The following is a 19,382-nucleotide window of genomic DNA, read 5'->3' on the forward strand; positions in this document are numbered from 1 at the left end:
CCGGGGCCGGTAGTGGGTCGGCCGACCCCACCTGGATCCGCCGCTGTTTAGACACCACAAAATTTTCACCCATAATGATGTAATTGGCACTTAACTTGCAGTAAAATTACTATAGACTAACCTACCAAAATAAAATCAAGAAAACGAGAAAGGAAGAAAAAGTTCATAAAAAAAACTCTAGCTAATCATAATATTGTTGACCTAAAATAACTAAAAGAGTTCATATGTGCCAATGCCCAAAACCAATTTCTTTCTACCTAATTCTCATCCTTAACAACTTGTGTGTTGCAAAAAACTCGGAAACTAACAACTAAACACACGACACATACATCCTACATAAATATTACTTGATGAAATCAATTAATCAAGAGGGAACATCTTTTTAGGTCCACGAACTTTGCCAAAGTATCATTTTAGGTTCGTGAACTTTGAAAATATCATTTTAGGTTCGTCAACTACAAGTTAATATCATTTGAGGTATTTTAAATTTTTTCCGGACGAAAATGCCCTTAAGGCCTTCAAAGGGCAATTTGGAAAATTCTTTCGCCCCCCATCTTGCGTCAGAGACCTAGGGTCCAACAATTTGTAACACCAAATTTTTATATTTAAATTCAATTTGGATGGTAATTGATCTTCATTCTGAAATTCATATAAATAATACTCCGAATGACAATCCAAATTAATAGCTATCTAATTTCAAAATAAATAAATTAAATATAATTCACAAATTACCTATTGTAAGTTCTTAAAATGCAGTTTAGATTGAAAAAATAAAATAAAGTATCAAGTCCCGGTTCACTATTGCTAAATAATTGGTCATCTAATAATTGAAAAATTAACACATATTTTTTACGGCAAATTTTAATTATATTTAAATTCAATTTGGATGGTAATTGAATTAAATGGTAGTAAAAAAATTGTTGGACTCTAGGTCTTTGATGCAAGATGAGTAGCAAATGAATTTTCCGAATTGCCCTTGAAGGCCTTGAAGGCATTTTCGTCCGAAAAAAGTTTAAAATACCTCAAATGATATTAACTTGTAGTTGACGGATCTAAAATAATATTTTTAAAGTTCACGGATCTAAAATGATACTTTGGCGAAATTCGTGAACCTAAAAATATGTTTTTCGTTAATCAAACAAATGATAGATACAACCAAAACAGAAAATGTGAGGCTCAAAATTCTAAAGCGAGAAACAGTTTTTCATATAAAAAGGCTGCTCAACAAATGGGCTAATGGGCTTCTCAAATGGATGTTAAATATTTTATATCTTTAGTCCGATCTCCCAACTCCCAACTTTCCCAAAAGTTGTTGAAACGACGCTAATTTTGATGATAAAAATCACATATTGAAAATATTTTATAAATACATATTCTCTCCGTCCATAAAATTTTATCCGCATTTGACTTGACTCAAGTTTTAAAAAATATGAAGAATGACTCAAGTTTTAAAGAATATGAAGAAAATGAGTTGAAAAAATTAATGGAATGTAAATCTTACATTAATATAATAATTTTATAAGAATGTAGAATGAATTAGTAAAAAATAAAATCATTTTACTAAAAATTGGAAAAAAAATTAAAGTAAACGACATTTCACATACGCATGGAATATGTTTTATGCTCAACTATTTGCAAGAAGTTGAAAAAAATCATAACGTACCTGGGGTTTTGAAAAAAATCCTCTTTCAGATATTATTTCATTTAAACAGATTAAAATTGAACCAAACAAATCGAATATGAATATATATTACAGCAAGTTAATATAATTTGAGGTATTTTAATATCAAAACATAGATAAAGGAGTACAACTTACAGCAAAGTAAAACAACCGATATTATCTTTAACTGTAAAAAATTAATGGATAAGTCATTTAGACAATGTAAATAAGAGATTAAGAGTGGGATAGGTTCAATATTTTTTTGAATGAGTGATTATAAGTTAATTTATGAAAATAAGATAGAGCATAAAGTTTGAAAGTGATAGCCTTAAGTTTGAAGAACAAAGAAATTGTAATCACAAGATTGATCTGTGAATTGGATTAAGATGGATGAAGAGTATGATGTGATAGTCCTGGGAACTGGTCTCAAGGAATGCATCCTCAGCGGTCTTCTCTCCGGTGATGGCCTCAAGGTTTCCTTTCTCTTTCTTTTATCCATTTTCTGGTGCAGAGCCATCAATATAGTAGTAGTGATTTTCGCAGGTAGTTGATTTTAGGCTCTATTTGCTATAAATTGAATCGATTGTTTTAACCAGCTGATCTTTGATATGTTTTGTCAAATTAATCTGTGCGAACTCGTTTGCTATCTTAGCTTTGTTGAATCAACACAATTTTGAATCACAACTTCCCTTATCTATGAATGAAACAACTAGTTTTGACTTCATTCGCTTCATCTCCTTAAATATAGGTTCTGCATATGGATCGTAATGACTATTATGGTGGTGAATCCACTTCTCTTAATCTTATCCAGGTAAGTATTATCTTTCGTTTCTTATTCTGCCATGAGATATTTGAAATTTTGGATTGATTTCCTCTTTCACTCAGTTGTGGAAGAGATTCAGAGGAGGCGATAATCCTCCGCCACACTTGGGCGCTAGTCGAGATTATAACGTCGACATGATCCCAAAGGTTCGATGCTCAACTTACTTCGTAAATTTCAAAATTGGTCTAGTGATGGGTAGTCACTTCAATGCAGTATATTATGGCGAATGGTGCTCTCGTGCGAGTCCTCATCCACACGGATGTCACTAAATATTTGTCATTCAAAGCTGTTGATGGTAGCTATGTGTACAACAAAGGAAAGGTATATCTTTGTTGTTGTGTTTTGCCTATGTTTAATGTCCCATTTCCCTGTATTTTTCTTTATTTGTTCACCTCACTTTTGATTTTTCGGTAATATTGAATCAACAGATTCACAAGGTGCCTGCAACTGATATGGAGGCGCTAAAATCACCCCTAATGGGTTTTTTTGAGAAGCGGCGAGCCAGGACATTGTTCACTTATGTGCATAATTATAATGAAAGTGATCCTAATACACATCAAGGAATGGATTTGACACGAGTTACTACTAGGCAACTCTTTGCGTAAGCCTCTCCCGAAAACATTGCATAAGCTGTTTAGATTTTCTTTGCATTCGACAATAGCTATATGTGTGATGAGGTTACTCTTTTGCATTCAAACTTGTCCGATTCTAATATCTTGAACTTCCGACAGAAAGTATGGTATCGATGAGAACACTGTGGATTTTATTGGCCATGCAGTAGCTCTCCACAGAGATGACTATTATTTGGACGAACCAGCACTGGATACTGTGAAGAGGATGCAGGTTATTTTTTACATCATTATGTTGCAGTTTGAGATTTTTGGTGCTCATTTGACGTGCTTCCTATTCTATGGTAGCTTTATGCAGAGTCGTTTGCACGTTTTGGTGGTGGATCGTCTTATATTTACCCTTTTTATGGCCTTGCAGAGCTTCCCCAGGTCTTCCACTGACATTGCATTTCCACTCGTTTGCTTTATATCTTAGTTTCTGATTCTTAAGGTCCTCTCCCCCCTTGTTGCTCATAGCTTAACTTCAATTTGTGTCCTCAGGCATTTGCTCGTCTCAGCGCTGTTTATGGCGGGACCTACATGTTGGATAAACCTGATTGCAAGGTATTAATATAATTCCATTATGATGAATTTGTGGTTGAGGAAAAGATAAATTGGGATGGGATAAAAGTTCTGTCTCAAGTATTGGTGATTTTCCAAATAGATTAGTCTTGGAAGTCAAAATAACGAAATGAATTTCTTCCATCGGAATACTTAGAATTAGGACGTGCACATAAAGAGGAGCAGTGTTGGTCGTCGGAATAGATATCTGCTGTGAATCTTGACACGTTCAATCAGTGTATTGTCAGGTGGAGTTTGATGTGGAAGGCAAGGTGCATGGTGTTACATCACAAGGGGAAACAGCTAAGTGCAAGAAAGTTGTCTGTGATCCTTCCTACCTTCCCAACAAGGTACTTTATCATTTTCGTGTTCAAGATTGGACTTCTTCAAAATAAACTCTTCTCCAACATTTAAAAGCTCACTCTGTTATGGAATACCGATCTTTGTATTGCAAGCACATCTCTATGTTTATGAAGAACAATGTCCTACAGGTTAAGAAGGTTGGTAAAGTTGCAAGAGCCATTGCTATCATGAGCCACCCAATTCCTGATACAAATGATTCTCACTCGGTGCAAATTATTCTACCTCAGAAGCAGTTGTGTCGCAAATCAGACATGTCGGTAATCGAATCTCAAATGAGTGTTGATAAATGTTAAACTAATACTGCATCTGAGAGTATCTTGTGGAACTCTGCAGGTATGTATTCTGTTGCTCTTATTCCCACAACATCGCTCCAAAAGGGAAATATATTGCATTTGTCTCAACCGAAGCAGAAACTGATCACCCGGAGACTGAACTGAAGCCAGGTACCGATCTACTTGGGCATGTAGATGAGATTTTCTTCGAGACATACGACAGATTCGAGCCAGTAAACGAGCCTTCTCTGGACAATTGCTTCATATCAACTGTAAGTTGTTGTGGATGTTCTTCTTACTAGACTGTTGTGACCATTTTCACACTCACAAGCTCGCTGACTCAAACTCCGAATGTCAGAGTTATGATGCTACAACTCACTTCGAGTCCACTGTCTCTGATGTTCTGAATATGTATACGTTGATCACGGGAAAGGTGAGAACGAAATCCATTGACAGAAATTCGGATTGCTTAGTTAGTGATATTTCTCACTGAACCACCACTTTTCTTTCTTTTTTTCAGGTTGTCGATCTTGATGTGGATCTGAATGCAGCCAGTGCAGCTGAAGATTGATAAAACTTCATAAGCTATATTGTAAAATATTAACTTGATAAAACTTCATAAGCTATCTTGTAAAACATTCACTGCAGAATGTAACAACAGATGGGGTATGTAAGATAATCGCTTAGGAGCTTTCAAGTAGTGGTTGGGCTATGCTAAAATGAATGAAATATTATTCAAACATATCAAAAGCATTAGGTTATGTAAAAGACATAATTGTAGAAATAAATCTCATTCAAAAATTAATTATGGCCATCTACCAATCAAGATGTGTTGAGTACAAACATGATTTTTGTCCAACCCCAATTAGTTTGAGGCCTTTTGCGAGTGACCAAAAAACAAATTCGTGCGGACTTGACCCAAAGCGGACAATATCAAACTGTTGTTGCAGTCGATAATCTAAACAAGTGGTATCAGAGCCAAGTTGACTGCATTTTTCTGACGATCCGAATAAGTGGTATCAGATCCGCTTGACCTAAAGCGGACAATATCAAACTTGTGTTGCAGTCGACAATCCGAACAAGATGTATACACATTTTTATTTGATCCTATTTGATGAGCTAGTGTACGTGTAACATTTGAAAATTACCAAAAAATTATTTAAGGTTACATGATGAGTTGGGAAAAGCCAAAATCCGAGATTTAGTACATAGAATAGAAGCAGCCTGAACATGGGCAAGAATGCTGAATTACATCGAAAAGCAAACATTCATGAAATCATTTCAAATGCTTTTGAAAACAGCAAACAGATCAGCGTGGACGTAATCGTTGTCCACCAAACTGACCAAGTAATACCTACCTGTTCTTCTTCGCCTGCGCACACACAGTGAAACACCATGTAAAAACTGAATGCACTTTCATTAAAATTGCGAAAACCATGTATGAAACTTCTTACCTCCTCGATTATGGGTCTGCTCTGCTTCAGGGTAAAGGTTAGCCCATACTCTCGACCAGACTTCAAATGACTCATCCTTCCATACCATGAAGCTTGCAGGATCCACAACGGTAGGCTGAATTATCTCCTTTGCAGGAAGAAACCCATGTGAATACTGGCGCTACATGTATAGGTTTAGGTATACAGTTACATAGAAAATACTGGCTTACCAACAGTTGGTGAATCAGAGTTAGCTCCGTTAACAGCAGGTTGGCTGTTGATGGTGAGAAAACCTTTCAAGTTTATACCACTAAGATTCTCATTAATGATTTTGGATCTAGTTCAGACCATGGACTGCTTCTAAGTTTCCCAATTTCTGAAGCATTCAAACCCTCATAAGGACTCAGTTTGTGATTTTCCAGATCTTATTAAAGCTGTGCAGAGTATACCTCATAAATATCTTCAACACTTTTCAAAGGAACAGCCCATTCTTCTTGAAGCTTCTTGTCACGGGAGCGTGGTCGCATGAACTGCCACAAAGTTACAAGGTTCGAACATAATTCTTGTCAGGGAAAATTAGTTATAATAAGAAAATATTACTACAAAATTGGGCGAACACCTTCCTTTACCCTGAAAATATTTGTCGGACGTCTCCATCGTAAGGACCTTGATATTTTGGACTCCTCAATGAGTCCAAGATCTTGCAATGGGAGTTTAGATAAGTCAGGGGTTTTTAAGAATACTAACTGCCAATATCTCCAGAGCAGATTTCTCCATGTTTAAGGTTTAGAGATGTAGAGTTCGGATCCCACTAGCCAGAATCTTCTTGCACATTTATGTTCCTAGGTGAATACCGTAGGACCTCTTCATTGTCCTTGATAGGCTCCAAGGCCTCCATAACCTCACACGGGATCTAATATAGGAGATTATATATTTTATAAGTAGTATCAGATACAAATGCAATTAAATCATAATCCTTGCAGTGTTGTCACCAATCATAATGAAACGGAGATTCAGCATGCCATAATGGTTCTCCTCAAACCTCTAGAAAAGTCAAAAGCTTAGAGCAGTCAATATATTTCTCTGCAAAAATCCATCTTCAACACTAACCAATATAGTACTCCATATTTTATTTCGTATGGTGCTCCACAAGTATGCAGACCGATATGAAATCTTAAATGTTTAAAAATAACCTTAACATAAATCTCTGTCTCGTTCTTTCCCATCACAAACGGCTACTCAGATACACAAATGCTACCACAATAATGCGGACCATATCTAAAGGTTAAGTCATCAAGTGAAAAAAAAAATGAAGCAGTCACGAAAATATCCAACATATTCTGACACATACCTTAGTTTTGCAGAAACCAGTCATGCAAAAGAAGCCCTTGTAATTGTACATCTTCTGCAGGCAAGGGGAGCTGGACGCAGCAAAGGATTTGTACGACGAGATGGTCGGTAAAGGGTTGAAGGCGGAAAAGCCGAGTGTTTTTTCACATTGGTGCATTTTCTGTGTCAGGGAAAGGATTTTGAGGGTGCGTTGAGGATCTGCGACAACTGTATTTCCAATGGTTGGTTCCCTAACGTTACGACCATGAGTACGCTCGTTCGTGGACTGGCCTCAACGAACAAGCTTGACGAGCCCGGTCAAATTATACAACTTCTCAAGAAGAGATTCCGCAGAAATGCAGAAATTTGGGAACAAATTGAAATGGAATTGCCAAATGAAACAGAGATTTCTCCTACCGTCTAGTTTTGTTTTCTTCTTATATCACTCAGCATCTGCTGTGTCATATATTTTGCTCTTTGCAATAATTTGAGTCTACATTTTATTCATTTCTTCTAACCAAATAACAAAGAATCTAATCTCTTAACAAAAAACTGCAATCCTTATGCTTTCACAATTAAAACTTTATCCTTTTTGAGTGTAATCTCCAGTATTGAACCCCATAAGCCGCACTTGAAGCAACTGTAGTAGAAGCCACCAACCAGCTGACAAGATCCAAAATAACAAAAATGTAAAATTTCACACCCACAAAACAGGTATAGACAAACACGAGTCAAGAACAAACTACCTCAAATAGTCGATATAAAGTAGAGTTTCTTCACTTCCAAATCCTGGTTGAAGTAGAGCTGCAGCAACTAGAGCCAGCTGCAGAACTGTGTTAACCTACTCACAGCAAGAAAATTAGAATTTGAGTCAAGTTACTACTGACTTCATTTATATTGCAGCTCGAAAGCAAGTGATTCCAGCACGAGTCAGAGACTATTGTGCTACATAAAGAAGCCAAACAAACAGGCCTGAACGTTGTTCTTTTAGCTTTGCTATGAGAGATTACTGGAGCTAATTGTCGCCATGCCTTGTAGTGATAACATAAATGAGATCCTATGTCAGCACCATTTCATACTGTGGGATATATCTAGAGTGCCAAGAGTCAGCCATCAATAGAAATGACTAATTTGTTCTGTTGAATGACTATATTTTCTGGATTTTGTTAGTTATTTTCTGTATCTTAAATGCATTTTCAATGCTCTCTGTATCGAATGGTGATTGGGCAGCAGAATGTCGGGGCCATAGTAAATTATCGCCGGATAAAAATAGTGTAGCAATATAGTTGGTACTTTCCTTTGTTTAGGTACTTACTGTTAAATTTAAAGTGTGGGAACTTTTGTTAATTTAGCTAATCTCGGGAGCGGCATGATTACCTAGTTAAATACACAAGCTTAAAATTGTTCGTATGCTGTTTTAATTCAACTGCAAGAAGACATGAAATCAGCTAATAGTAGTAACAACGTACCAACCGATCCTACAAGTCACAAACTGAATGGAAGCGAACCAAATCATAGCAATACTCCTTCAAGCACATCTGCTAGATCAGTAAACAATGATAATGTCTATATAAACACGGTATAGCTTCGTCTCAAACCCTTCCCCTTTCTCCTCATGAAATTTAATGAACAGATATTATTTTCATGTTTTTATTGTATCCTAGTTAACCTAAACAATTTGCTCCTTCGTGTCATATTTATAACAACTATCTTATCGAACTACACAGAGCCCGTATGTGGAGGCTCCTCCTCAGATAGCCGGAGGTAACTTCCCGATGCCAGCTGAACCACCTGGTGCTCAGAGACAACCATAAAGCATGCATCAAGGATTGGGAGAGCATTTGTTGTTGTATTATTGTGGTATGTGTTTGGAAGCCGAATGATCAACTAGTGTATATCATTATTATTCGTTTATCATTACAGCGTGTATAGTGATATCATGTACCAAACTTTGTGATTGTTTTATGTATTTATCCAAAATCATGACTGTTTAGTCATGATCCACATTCTGCTTATAAGTTTGTACTGTGGTTTTTTACCCATTTTCTTCTCTTGTAACGACTCAGGCAGAGTATATTAGTAGAAACATCATGTTCTTCCGAATGTTCACATTTTTTATATCTTCATTTTTTCCTAAACTAATGTTTATACGACAGTCCTTTTAGTTTTGTTTTTTTTTGTTGCTTTTGATGTTTGGAAATTTTGAATGCCAATTGAATGCAATATGCTGGAGTAAAAAGTGTATTTTATTTGGGATATACATATTTGAACAGTACATAAAGAGAAGGGTAGCCATTACAGATGTCTTACATTACAATTCACTCAAACAAGTCTCTGCTTACTTAGGGCACACCTATTCACAGAAGACAAGACAGGCTGCACTCATGAGCAAGTAAGAAGACGAAGAGTCTTAGATCCCATTAAGGGTGACCACGACTCTGCGAGGAGTAGCAGCATCACGGTGCTCGCATAGCCAGATACCCTGACCCAAAAAAAAAAAAAATTCAAGCATACATTTTAGAACACCTTTGCAGATAACTTGAGGTTTGGTTTAAAAAGGGAGAGGCCAAAATATTAGCATAAGTCCTAATTGAGACAACCTTCAGGTAAAATCAAATGACGCCTGCAACTTTGAAAATTAAATCATTATTTTTAGGAAATTTACTTATTTCCTATGTCTGGTGTATGCACTATAACTCTAGAATAGTTTTTGTTGCCACGAGCAAAATTCATAGGTCATCATCAGATCTTTCCTTTTATTAGTGCAATTTTACTACATTTGCAGATAACCTAAGCAGACCACTTCTATTTTAAGATTAGCTTTTCCTTCATGGAGGTTACAAAAGTGATGTCGAATATACCTGCCAAGTTCCCATGTTCAGTTTTCCATCTGATATAGGGATCCTGCACACGTAGAGAATGGTTGTTAGCCTATTCGGCCAACAACAATAAACTGCAACATAAGTTAAATACAGATGGTTGAAATTCGCACGTGAGGGAGCAGCCAAACATAGATGACTTGATATGTGCCGGCATGTCATCCGGACCTGCAACATCGCACAAGGTGGTAAACAGCCTATCACTATGTTATCACGTACAATAATCAAGATTCTTCCTTCTTAGGTTTTTCATGCTTATACTTCACATCTAACTTTAGGTTCTCCGTGTTGGTCATACATCATGTTAAATCATTTTAAAGTAGGAACTACTTCACATTATGACTTATTTTTCTGTGTTTTACAGTTTATAAAAGTTAACACTACCTAAAGCAAATAAAGGCATACTTTTGTTAAACAAGTTTGCAATAAGACCTAGGACAACAGGCTTTAATAAAGATGATTCCATGGCCATATATGGTCAAGCATTTTTTACATATTCTAGAAATTTCATTAATCTGTGACCCCATATTCCAATCAGTCTGCTATAATAGGAAACAGAACAGAGAAGAATATCTCTGAAAGATGTGTATAGGAACTCAAGTTGACGATAGCACATGATGCAGCGCACATTGCCTACCTCATTAGCCAACAAGCAACTCAAGCCTCATTTCTACTTAAAGGTTCTTGTGTTGGTAAACACATTTAAGTGAAGCTACCCTTCTGGCTTTCAAACTAATTGAAACTCAATTTCAAAGCAGCTCCAATGTTTTTACCATAATAGTAGTAATCCATAGTTGGCATAAGGAGGATTGACTGCAAGAGGTCCTTTTACACGTATCACATGTATATAAACTAGATTACTAGGATCATCAAGTATGGACAGCACTTTCATGCAAGCATAGAAAACACTTACTCCTAACAAACAATATCTTCTTGTGACACAAAATTAGTGGACAATAGTTTATCACGAACATGAAGTTCCAAAGAGAAAATATCCATAGATAATTTATTTCTTATATACTTATCTTATTTGATAAAAATAAGAAAGATGAAAGACCCCACCTTCCAAAGTATGCTTCCACGGTGCAGACCTTCCCTGAGACCAAGAACTTTATCATGTGAATATCATCATCTAACAAGATATGCCCAGCATGCATAGCCATGGATAAAGAAAACCTACTTCGGGAACTACTTTGTTCAAAAATGTCTCTGTGTCAACACGGACATCCGAGTCATAGTTCTCGTTTATAGTCAAAGAAGCACTTGTGTTGTTAGGAATTTTGTGATGATAACAACGAGTGATGGTACATCGGAACCGAGCGTGGAGTGTGCAACACATGATCAAGAAGAAAGAGTTCAAGATTTAGTTGTGCAACGGCTACAGCGGCAGTTGCAACTGCATGAGGTGATGCGATTCCTATAAATGCTCATGCAAGCCGCATAGATCAGTGAGAGAATATCTCCAGGTTCTGAGAGAAGAAACGAGAGAGAGAAATCAGCTGAGAGATCATAACAACAATCAATAGCTAGAGAGAGAGATACACACTATCTTTGTGAGGAACTAGCTTGTATAGTCTTCGGTTTGATGTGAGTTCATATGCTAAGAGAGAGTAGCTTGTTCTTGAGTGTGTGATCTTGTTGTATGATTGTAGTTCTTGGTCGTGATTGAAGTAAATCGATCCGTTACTCTCCCGTGGATGTAGGCTTACGCCGAACCACGTTAAATCTCTCGTGTTCTTGTTTCCGTTTCGACTTTGCTCCGATCTCGATTTCCAACAAGTGGCGCCGTCTGTGGGAAGGAGGAGAATCGTTGGAAGAAGTCGGAGATGAAGAACGAAGGGAGATGCTGAAAGTAGCGTCTCGAATGCAGCGGTTTTGGAGAAGGAGATTGAGTTCTTGATCACGTCAGTTGAAGGGGACGACGGTGTGGTCAGTTTTGGTTCGTGCAGCTTTGAGCGATATTGTTGAGAAGTTTTCTGCATTGGCGATTCATTGTGGAGAGAGCTCGAAGGTTCATCGATCAAGAAAGAGGGAAGTTCTTGGTGATCGTTGGTGTAGCTCGCTCAATGATCGTTGCTCATACTGATGATCCATAATGGGATCGAGTATGGCGATATGCAACTCATTTCCGAAGCCTATGATGATGTTGATGGATATTGAAGGCCATGAGAGCCTTGATGAGATGATGCTTCAGAGGCAGACGACGATGGTGAGACATCTTGGATGGTGCAAAGATGGTGTTCGTAAGGTATGCTGGAACACTGATTGCTTGGATGCCGAGAAGGGCGTTGGATTTAGTGGCTGACACCAAGCTCGGCAGTTCGGCACCAAGCTCGGCAGTTCGGCACCAAGCTCAGCAGTTCGGCACCAAGTCCAGCAGTTCGGCACCAAGTCCGGCAGTTCGGCACCAAGCTCGGCAGTTCGGTACTAAGCTCGGCAGTTCGGCACCAAGCTCAGCAGTTCGGCACCAAGCTCGGCAATTCGGTACCAAGCTCGGCAGTTCGGTACTAAGCTCGGCAGTTCGGCAGTTCGGCACCAAGCTCGGCAATTCGAGCAGAGCGTGTTCGACGAAATGTCTGAGAGAAGTTTTTAGTCAGTGAGCTGTTTTCAGTTGTTGAGTCTCCGAGGTTGAGCTTCTTGGTGAAGTGAGGAGATCGGGGATAAGGCCAGACATCATCACGTACAACACGCCGATCAATGGATGCTCGCGGGAATGCGATCTGGAGGAGGCTGTGAAGCCTTGTTTGTTGAATTGTCCGTGAGAGAGGTGCAACAGCCGTGTCATCCTAAGCGGTGAAGGTGGCATAATCTTGACAGAAATTTGGTTATCACTTATGAGAGATGTGTGATATCTCTAGGGATCAGCAACTCCAATTCTGAATCGGGGAAGATTCAGATTAGGTGGAGGTTTTGTCGTCCGGTGGAGGCGATCGTCCGGTGGGGGCGTTGTGGCTGATCAAGGAAGTGATAAAGGAGGATCTGGGTATGATTCTCGGAGTCAGGATGCTGACAATAATAGTCAAGATTGGCGCTACTCGGACATGAGATCAACAAAGAACAAAGTGATCGAAAGATGTGTTGTATCATCTCAAAAGGTGGAGGATTGTTAGGAATTTTGTGATGATAACAACGAGTGATGGTACATCGGAACCGAGCGTGGAGTGTGCAACACATGATCAAGAAGAAAGAGTTCAAGATTTAGTTGTGCAACGGCTACAGCGGCAGTTGCAACTGCATGAGGTGATGCGATTCCTATAAATGCTCATGCAAGCCGCATAGATCAGTGAGAGAATATCTCCAGGTTCTGAGAGAAGAAACGAGAGAGAGAAATCAGCTGAGAGATCATAACAACAATCAATAGCTAGAGAGAGAGATACACACTATCTTTGTGAGGAACTAGCTTGTATAGTCTTCGGTTTGATGTGAGTTCATATGCTAAGAGAGAGTAGCTTGTTCTTGAGTGTGTGATCTTGTTGTATGATTGTAGTTCTTGGTCGTGATTGAAGTAAATCGATCCGTTACTCTCCCGTGGATGTAGGCTTACGCCGAACCACGTTAAATCTCTCGTGTTCTTGTTTCCGTTTCGACTTTGCTCCGATCTCGATTTCCAACATGTGTGATGCACTGTTATTAGCAGACAGATCCAAACGGTGAAGAAGTTCGGAAGAAAACCAGATTCTTGCGAAATTATAGTAGTAAACCTACACTAAAGGAGGCCGGAAAGGCAGAACTTACGGAAAAAATGAGCAAGACCACACTTAAACCCTGATAGATCCTGCCCAATCTCCTTCAAAATCTGAGACAATAGTGAAGCACAAACAGCAACATAATGCAATCTTTTCTAAGTCATCTTCATCGAGGAGTTAGCAACAAAACAAAGTGATGTTGCACCATAACATTTCCCAAACTATTTTCTTATGCTTCGATTGAGTTCATTCGAGTAAATGAAAATCATAAGAAAGACAAAGTATATCGATTATACTATCATTGATTGTTAAGTCGTGAGAAAATTGTAGTGAAATAACAAGAAAAATACAAATTTGTGACTGAATTGAAAAGGTTGATAGTAAAAGCAGGCAATCCCAAAGAGGAGAGCTAATTTCTGGGCAAAGCGATATGAAATTGGATTGAGAATGAAGAAGAAAGAGACCTTGGAGGTGATGAGATGGCATCCTCGCGACTGGGCAGGAATGGTGATGGTTTTCTGAGCCCATTTGGGCGCCGATGCTGCTGTAGCCATTTCAATCACACAGCTATACTTAACTGATTTCACTCTCGTCGCCGCTATCACTTGCCGCTGTACATCTCATTTAATTGAGATATTAATGCAAAAAATATGTAGAGGGCAAATTGGAAAAAAAATGTGCAGCAAAGATGTTTGAATAATGGCACACGAAATCATGAGTGGGCTGGCAAAAAATACCGAAATACTGCACTTACCGTACCGAAAAAATATCGAAAATACCGCATTTTCGGTATACCGCATTTTTCGGTACAGTATGATACCTTACCGTTAGATTAAGGTACGACAAAGGTATGAATTTTGCATATATCGCGGTATACCGCATCATACCGCAATTTTGCAGTACATACCGTTAATAATTATATATATTTAATATATTTATTATTTATAAAATTATTATATTTATTATTTATAAATCAAACAAGTATGATTTGCGGTATACCACGGTATACCGCAACACGGTACGGTATACCGCAATGTAGGTAAGGTAAAGGTTTTCAAATATTGACATACCGAATTTTCGGTATACCGCATTCGGTAAGGTATAGGTATGACATTTTCTCATACCGCAATTTGCAGTACGGTATGCGGTATGACATTTTCGGTGCAGTATACCGTACCGTGCCACCCCTAATCATGAGATTTAATATTCTCAATTGTCCCACAAAGTCCACGTAGATGGAAATAGTATCTTATGTTGTTGGAGCCAAAAAATCATACGTCAACAAAATGGTCGATCACTTAAACAACGTCATTTATTAAGATGCAAAACAACGTTGTCCTATTAAAATAGCCTTTTTCTTCATCCCTTTTTATTTTCTCCGTAATCGATTGCCTATAGTCGCCAAGATGCAACAACGCAACAACTTTTGTTCGCCTTAGTCCAGCGTATATAGTGTGTGATCCATGCCACCAATCGCTTTCCTAAAGACGACGGGCTCCTAGCAGCAACGTTGAACTTATGTCGATCAGGTTCCACCCGGTGGCAACAGTTCTAGGTGGCAGAAGTTTGAGAAATAGGGTTTTCCCTAGTTTATGTTTTAATTTGATTAGGTTTTTATATATAAATTTTAATTTCATAAATCAAAATGGTGTCATTTAAAACACGTTTGTCCCACCTAGTGCACCATACCATCAAATAAGACATGTATGCATAGTGTCAATAATTTCATACATGCAGGCAACCAAAATATTTCTTCGTGGTATGATTGTTAATAATGTTAAGACTAATGATTTTTCATGCCAATTTTCAAAGTCCGGGTATAGACTTAAATTTCATCAACTTCAGCTTCATGATTTTACAACAATTGGCATTATTTAAAATATATTTTCTTCTCTCTTTTTAAGTAGATCGAAAATTTCAAGCTGCACAAAATAATTTTGATGTTATAAAATTTTCCTTCAATCAATGGATCGAAGCTAAATTCCCTATGGCCACAACCCACAGATAAATTGAGATTTGTTTACTACGTTTGTATTCCATTCCTTTGCCCAGACGAAATATATCTGGTTCCGATTGAAAACAAATCACTAAAAACATTCATGTTATCGCAACGCCGATACCGATACATACTATCCGGCTTAATATCATCCTGATCGTATTTTTTCCACAAATGCAATGCTATCTGAGACTTAACGAAATCACAACAGCACCATCAATTTCTAAAACCCGATATCTCCAAACAAGTCTAAGTCCTGCCAAAAAATAAGATGAGTTGGTGTATCATAACAGGCATTAAATAACCTTAAGCATCATAAGATGTGGGTACGAAAATCAAACAGAATGAGCAACTTCAGGTCACCACAGATCTTGACAAGATCGAAATACATGTAATCATATAGACTTGGTGTATAATAAAAACCGATCACATACCAGCACATCCTCATTTTGTTGCTTGAGCAATCATATTGCTGATGGAACTAGCTTGCTCCTTGGCTGCCTCCACCAGAGAATCCTGTAAAACAATTGGTTGTTACTCAGAAGAGTACAGAGTTTTGAATGGCAATATTTCATTAGATCTGAAGTTAACAAACCTGTGCAGCTATTAAGCGTGCAACTGTCTTCTTACTCGACTCCTGAAGTTCACCAGCAATCAGGATTTCATCTAATATATAATATGCCTGCCATTGCATTAAACCGAGAGAGTTACAATGAGATAAAAAAGGCCACAAAGTGGCTGCATTAAACACTTGGGAGTTCTGTATTTATATTTGTTTACCATTAAAAAAGAGAGAAAAATAGTAAAGAAGAATAACTATTACCATCAAATATAAAAGAGCAGTTAGTCGGATACATGACTAATATGAGGCTTTAACTTAGCTCGTTTATAAAGAGAGTAGAGCACTTTGAGTATTATGCAAGGCAATAGCAAGGTCATTTTCTGGAAGAATATAAATAGAAGTGACACACCACTTTTTTTACACTTCTAGTCATGGAAGCCATAATAGACATTGAACTTTTTGTTACAACTAGTGTCAATTGTCAAGACCAAAATGAGAACAGGACATTAAAGGGAGACGCAAGGAAGCAAGACCATTAGTTAGTACCTTCCAGGATTACAAGGAATAACACTCTGGGTATATCAAAATAAAAGCAAAAGGTCACACGGTCTAAGATGGACAGGATATATCTGGACTAAAATGATTCAAACCTTAGATCAAAGAGGAATTTCTAGTTTATCCAAAAACCAAGTGTAGACTGAATTAACATCTATACACCACTGGTTCCAGGAGTCGCAAATTGATATGGTACATATGGTACTTGTACATTCTGACTAACAATGGCCATATTCTTAGAACTTTTCATAGGCAACTTAGTATTGCTATCATCAAGATAGACATAAAAATTCATTCTTTTGTTATGCCAAAGAATTATAACTTTCTTCATATTCCTAATAAAATTCAAATTTAGCTTGAAACATCCAGGTTAAAACCTATATTAAGAGTTTCTTAGATAAGCACTTATATTGTTCAAATAAAAGTTCCACCACATGATCAAATACTGAGATGCATTTCCAAAAATATAGCAAAGGTTCTCATATTAACAACATATGAGACATTTATAAGTCCTAAAACATGTAGACCACAGAATCCTAGAAAACCATCCGACACAATTGACATAAGAACAATTAGTGTCAATAAAGTTATCAGCATGAATCTATGTATGCATACTATTACTTAGTTTACTTAAAAGCAGCAGCAGGCATTACGTAAGTATATAACCATGCATAGGAGAATAGATGTGGCCTTAACAACTCAAGACACAGATAGAAGTCTCACTCTCAACAGATTTTGGACAGATCAAATCTCTCCAAACATTTCAGAAGCAGTTGAGACAACGTAAACATACCTTATGGAAATTAAAGATCAAGTCCAGCTCACAAACCTAAAAATAAAACAAATAACATGTTGAACATCATATCACAAGCTAATAAAAATCTTGAAGTAAATAGTTGCTTCAGTTTGAACCATACACTTCCAAAGTAGCGATCTAGTATCTCAACAAAATGATGGATAATTTCGAGGACCTCCAATTCATTATCATCCTGGTCAATGCACATGCAGAAATAAAGGCTAGCATACCTGTCAAGTAAGCAGTAAGATGCAAAATGTTTAATTGTGCACATTATAAAAGGGAGGTGTATGAAACTACGAGTTATATTAAACAATGTGGGAAAGGTTTAAAAATAATGCAAAATGCATACTACCTTTTGTAAACAACTTTGTATCCCCTCCACTCAACAAAGTTGCACAGTTTAGGGGCTCGGGTGAGAATCATACCACTAAGCTCCCGGATAACCTTTACCAGGAAGAAAGAACCTCCCCGTTAGTTTAATTTTAAAAGATTGTCAATGAAAACATAGTTTGAATGAACTAGGAACAAGGTCCAAATTGAGTTCAGAAAATAAACTCCTGTATAGTTCTATGTTTTCAATTTCTACATTCGCGGCATGAATCAAGGGAAGACAGAACTTACTCCAAGCGTGAAAAGGGTTAGTGATTAAGATGAAATTTTTTCCTGATCATAAATAATTGTAAAGTCATATACCTTTGTCCTTTCCTTTTGAGAATACGGTGAGTACCATTTTGTCAATCTCACTTTCCCTTGTCTGCTAATGAGAAGAACAAAGTGAATCTGAAATAATGGAAAAGCTTTAGTTTCTCATCAATAGTAAAAGAATAGTAGTACACCATTAATAGACAGTAATATGAAGCTCATAAACTAGAAAGCAGCAGGAGATATTGGGGTTTTATCGACTTATGGACTAGGTAAACGAGACATGGCCAATGCAATACTCTAGTTACATAGAAAACAGCTTACTATCTAAGACTGCAAAAATCACATTACTCAAATTACCTAATTAGGTGCCTTTTCACACTACACATATCACGGCTACTGATTGTTCACGTTATTGTACCTACGTGGATCCTAATTGATGATTTCTACGGTTGGAAGGGATCATGTTGATAGATTGCTAATACGATTGTAAGCCCAAATTTTAATTCTTTTATTTCTTTCATTGACTAGCTCGCAAAAAATCGGAGGCATTTGTTTCCGAATTCATGTCAATTTTAAAGATATCCGACTGTTTCAACCCCAGCGGCGTCGACCAATAGAGCAGATGCATAATTGAATCAAACAAACTGGCCATCCAAGATAACAGGTGCACGATCGGAACTTAAATTTGCGATTAAATCATGTAGTAATAGTTAGAGAAAGTGAGGGGAGATCTGATCAATTAATCAGATCATGAAAGTGAAGAGAGACGGAAATTACCAATTGTTACGTCGACAAGCAAGGAATGAGAATGAACAAATGTTAAATGAGAAAATATAGAATCGAAGAAAGGTGGGGACAGAGAAGGATACCATGGTGGCGGTGGCAGGTCGTCGGAGCTTGATCCAAATGCCTCAGCTGTTTACAACCGTCTTCTTCTTTTTACAGATTTCGCCTGTTTTTTTTGTTTCGTTGAAGTACCTAGTTAGTATTTCTAATCGGATTTTGTTGATCGAAAGAAAATTACCTACCAATTCTTTGTTTTTATTGGAAATCTAGTTTTAACCCAATAATTTTAGTATTATCTTGATCTAAATATACAAATTGCCTTTTTTTTTACTCCCAATCTCTTTTTTAAATTTTAAAATATGCTATGAATTTTGGGATTTGCCGATTTTCCCTAAAATTATTTTTTCTTCAAATTGATGTTGATG

General features: G+C 37.3%; 3 protein-coding genes and 1 long non-coding RNA gene across 7 annotated transcripts; 1 reads left to right on the forward strand and 3 right to left on the reverse strand.

Moving 5' to 3' along the window:
- Positions 1-1,936: 1,936 nt before the first annotated feature.
- Positions 1,937-5,092, forward strand: LOC121755848 (guanosine nucleotide diphosphate dissociation inhibitor 2-like). The gene is made up of 13 exons (XM_042151263.1): positions 1,937-2,133; positions 2,409-2,471; positions 2,546-2,629; positions 2,697-2,804; positions 2,912-3,084; positions 3,215-3,326; positions 3,401-3,481; positions 3,593-3,655; positions 3,901-4,002; positions 4,144-4,268; positions 4,349-4,559; positions 4,646-4,720; positions 4,808-5,092. The coding sequence occupies exons 1-13, from the start codon at positions 2,047-2,049 to the stop codon at positions 4,856-4,858; spliced, it is 1,335 nt and encodes a 444-aa protein (XP_042007197.1). The 5' UTR covers positions 1,937-2,046; the 3' UTR covers positions 4,859-5,092.
- A 320-nt stretch (positions 5,093-5,412) lies between these two features.
- LOC121755851 lies at positions 5,413-8,077 on the reverse strand. 4 transcript variants are annotated; one of them, XR_006040874.1, is made up of 6 exons: positions 7,796-8,077; positions 7,072-7,712; positions 6,170-6,633; positions 5,951-6,096; positions 5,742-5,865; positions 5,413-5,659 (listed from the first exon to the last, which is right to left on the reverse strand). It is a non-coding gene; the product is annotated as an uncharacterized LOC121755851 (long non-coding RNA). The 4 variants fall into 4 exon arrangements; XR_006040872.1 differs by having other exon boundaries at positions 6,170-6,250; positions 6,350-7,712; XR_006040873.1 differs by having other exon boundaries at positions 6,170-6,250; positions 6,340-7,712.
- A 1,200-nt stretch (positions 8,078-9,277) lies between these two features.
- LOC121755850 (UPF0047 protein YjbQ-like) lies at positions 9,278-14,277 on the reverse strand. The gene is made up of 8 exons (XM_042151265.1): positions 14,079-14,277; positions 13,664-13,724; positions 13,543-13,552; positions 11,109-11,193; positions 10,991-11,024; positions 10,042-10,096; positions 9,911-9,953; positions 9,278-9,531 (listed from the first exon to the last, which is right to left on the reverse strand). Exons 1-8 carry the CDS (start codon positions 14,166-14,168, stop codon positions 9,460-9,462), a joined length of 450 nt encoding a protein of 149 aa, XP_042007199.1. The 5' UTR covers positions 14,169-14,277; the 3' UTR covers positions 9,278-9,459.
- A 1,342-nt stretch (positions 14,278-15,619) lies between these two features.
- LOC121755849 (AP-1 complex subunit sigma-2-like) lies at positions 15,620-19,195 on the reverse strand. The gene is made up of 8 exons (XM_042151264.1): positions 19,041-19,195; positions 18,220-18,306; positions 17,879-17,970; positions 17,645-17,753; positions 17,521-17,556; positions 16,206-16,292; positions 16,045-16,126; positions 15,620-15,866 (listed from the first exon to the last, which is right to left on the reverse strand). Exons 1-7 carry the CDS (start codon positions 19,041-19,043, stop codon positions 16,055-16,057), a joined length of 486 nt encoding a protein of 161 aa, XP_042007198.1. The 5' UTR covers positions 19,044-19,195; the 3' UTR covers positions 15,620-15,866; positions 16,045-16,054.
- Between the last annotated feature and the right edge of the window lie 187 nt (positions 19,196-19,382).

This window comes from Salvia splendens, chromosome 11 (assembly GCF_004379255.2).
Source record: "Salvia splendens isolate huo1 chromosome 11, SspV2, whole genome shotgun sequence".
In the NCBI taxonomy this organism is placed as follows: Eukaryota; Viridiplantae; Streptophyta; class Magnoliopsida; order Lamiales; family Lamiaceae; genus Salvia; species Salvia splendens.

Bases quoted from the DNA above. Each gene is read 5' to 3' on its own strand.
- LOC121755849 (XM_042151264.1), bottom strand. The intron at 17,971-18,219 runs GTATATGACTTT...TTCCTGGTAAAG, and splicing joins CTCAAAAGGAAAGGACAAAG to GTTATCCGGGAGCTTAGTGG. The intron at 16,293-17,520 runs GTATGTTTACGT...ATGCAATGGCAG, and splicing joins TGATCTTTAATTTCCATAAG to GCATATTATATATTAGATGA.
- LOC121755848 (XM_042151263.1), top strand. From the start codon at position 2,047: ATGGATGAAGAGTATGATGTGATAGTCCTGGGAACTGGTCTCAAGGAA. The intron at 3,656-3,900 runs GTATTAATATAA...GTGTATTGTCAG, and splicing joins TGGATAAACCTGATTGCAAG to GTGGAGTTTGATGTGGAAGG. The intron at 4,003-4,143 runs GTACTTTATCAT...AATGTCCTACAG, and splicing joins CTTCCTACCTTCCCAACAAG to GTTAAGAAGGTTGGTAAAGT.
- LOC121755850 (XM_042151265.1), bottom strand. From the start codon at position 14,168: ATGGCTACAGCAGCATCGGCGCCCAAATGGGCTCAGAAAACCATCACC. The intron at 11,025-11,108 runs GTAGGTTTTCTT...TCTTGGTCTCAG, and splicing joins TGAACAAAGTAGTTCCCGAA to GGAAGGTCTGCACCGTGGAA. The intron at 10,097-10,990 runs GTGGGGTCTTTC...GCGATGTTGCAG, and splicing joins GTGGAAGCATACTTTGGAAG to GTCCGGATGACATGCCGGCA.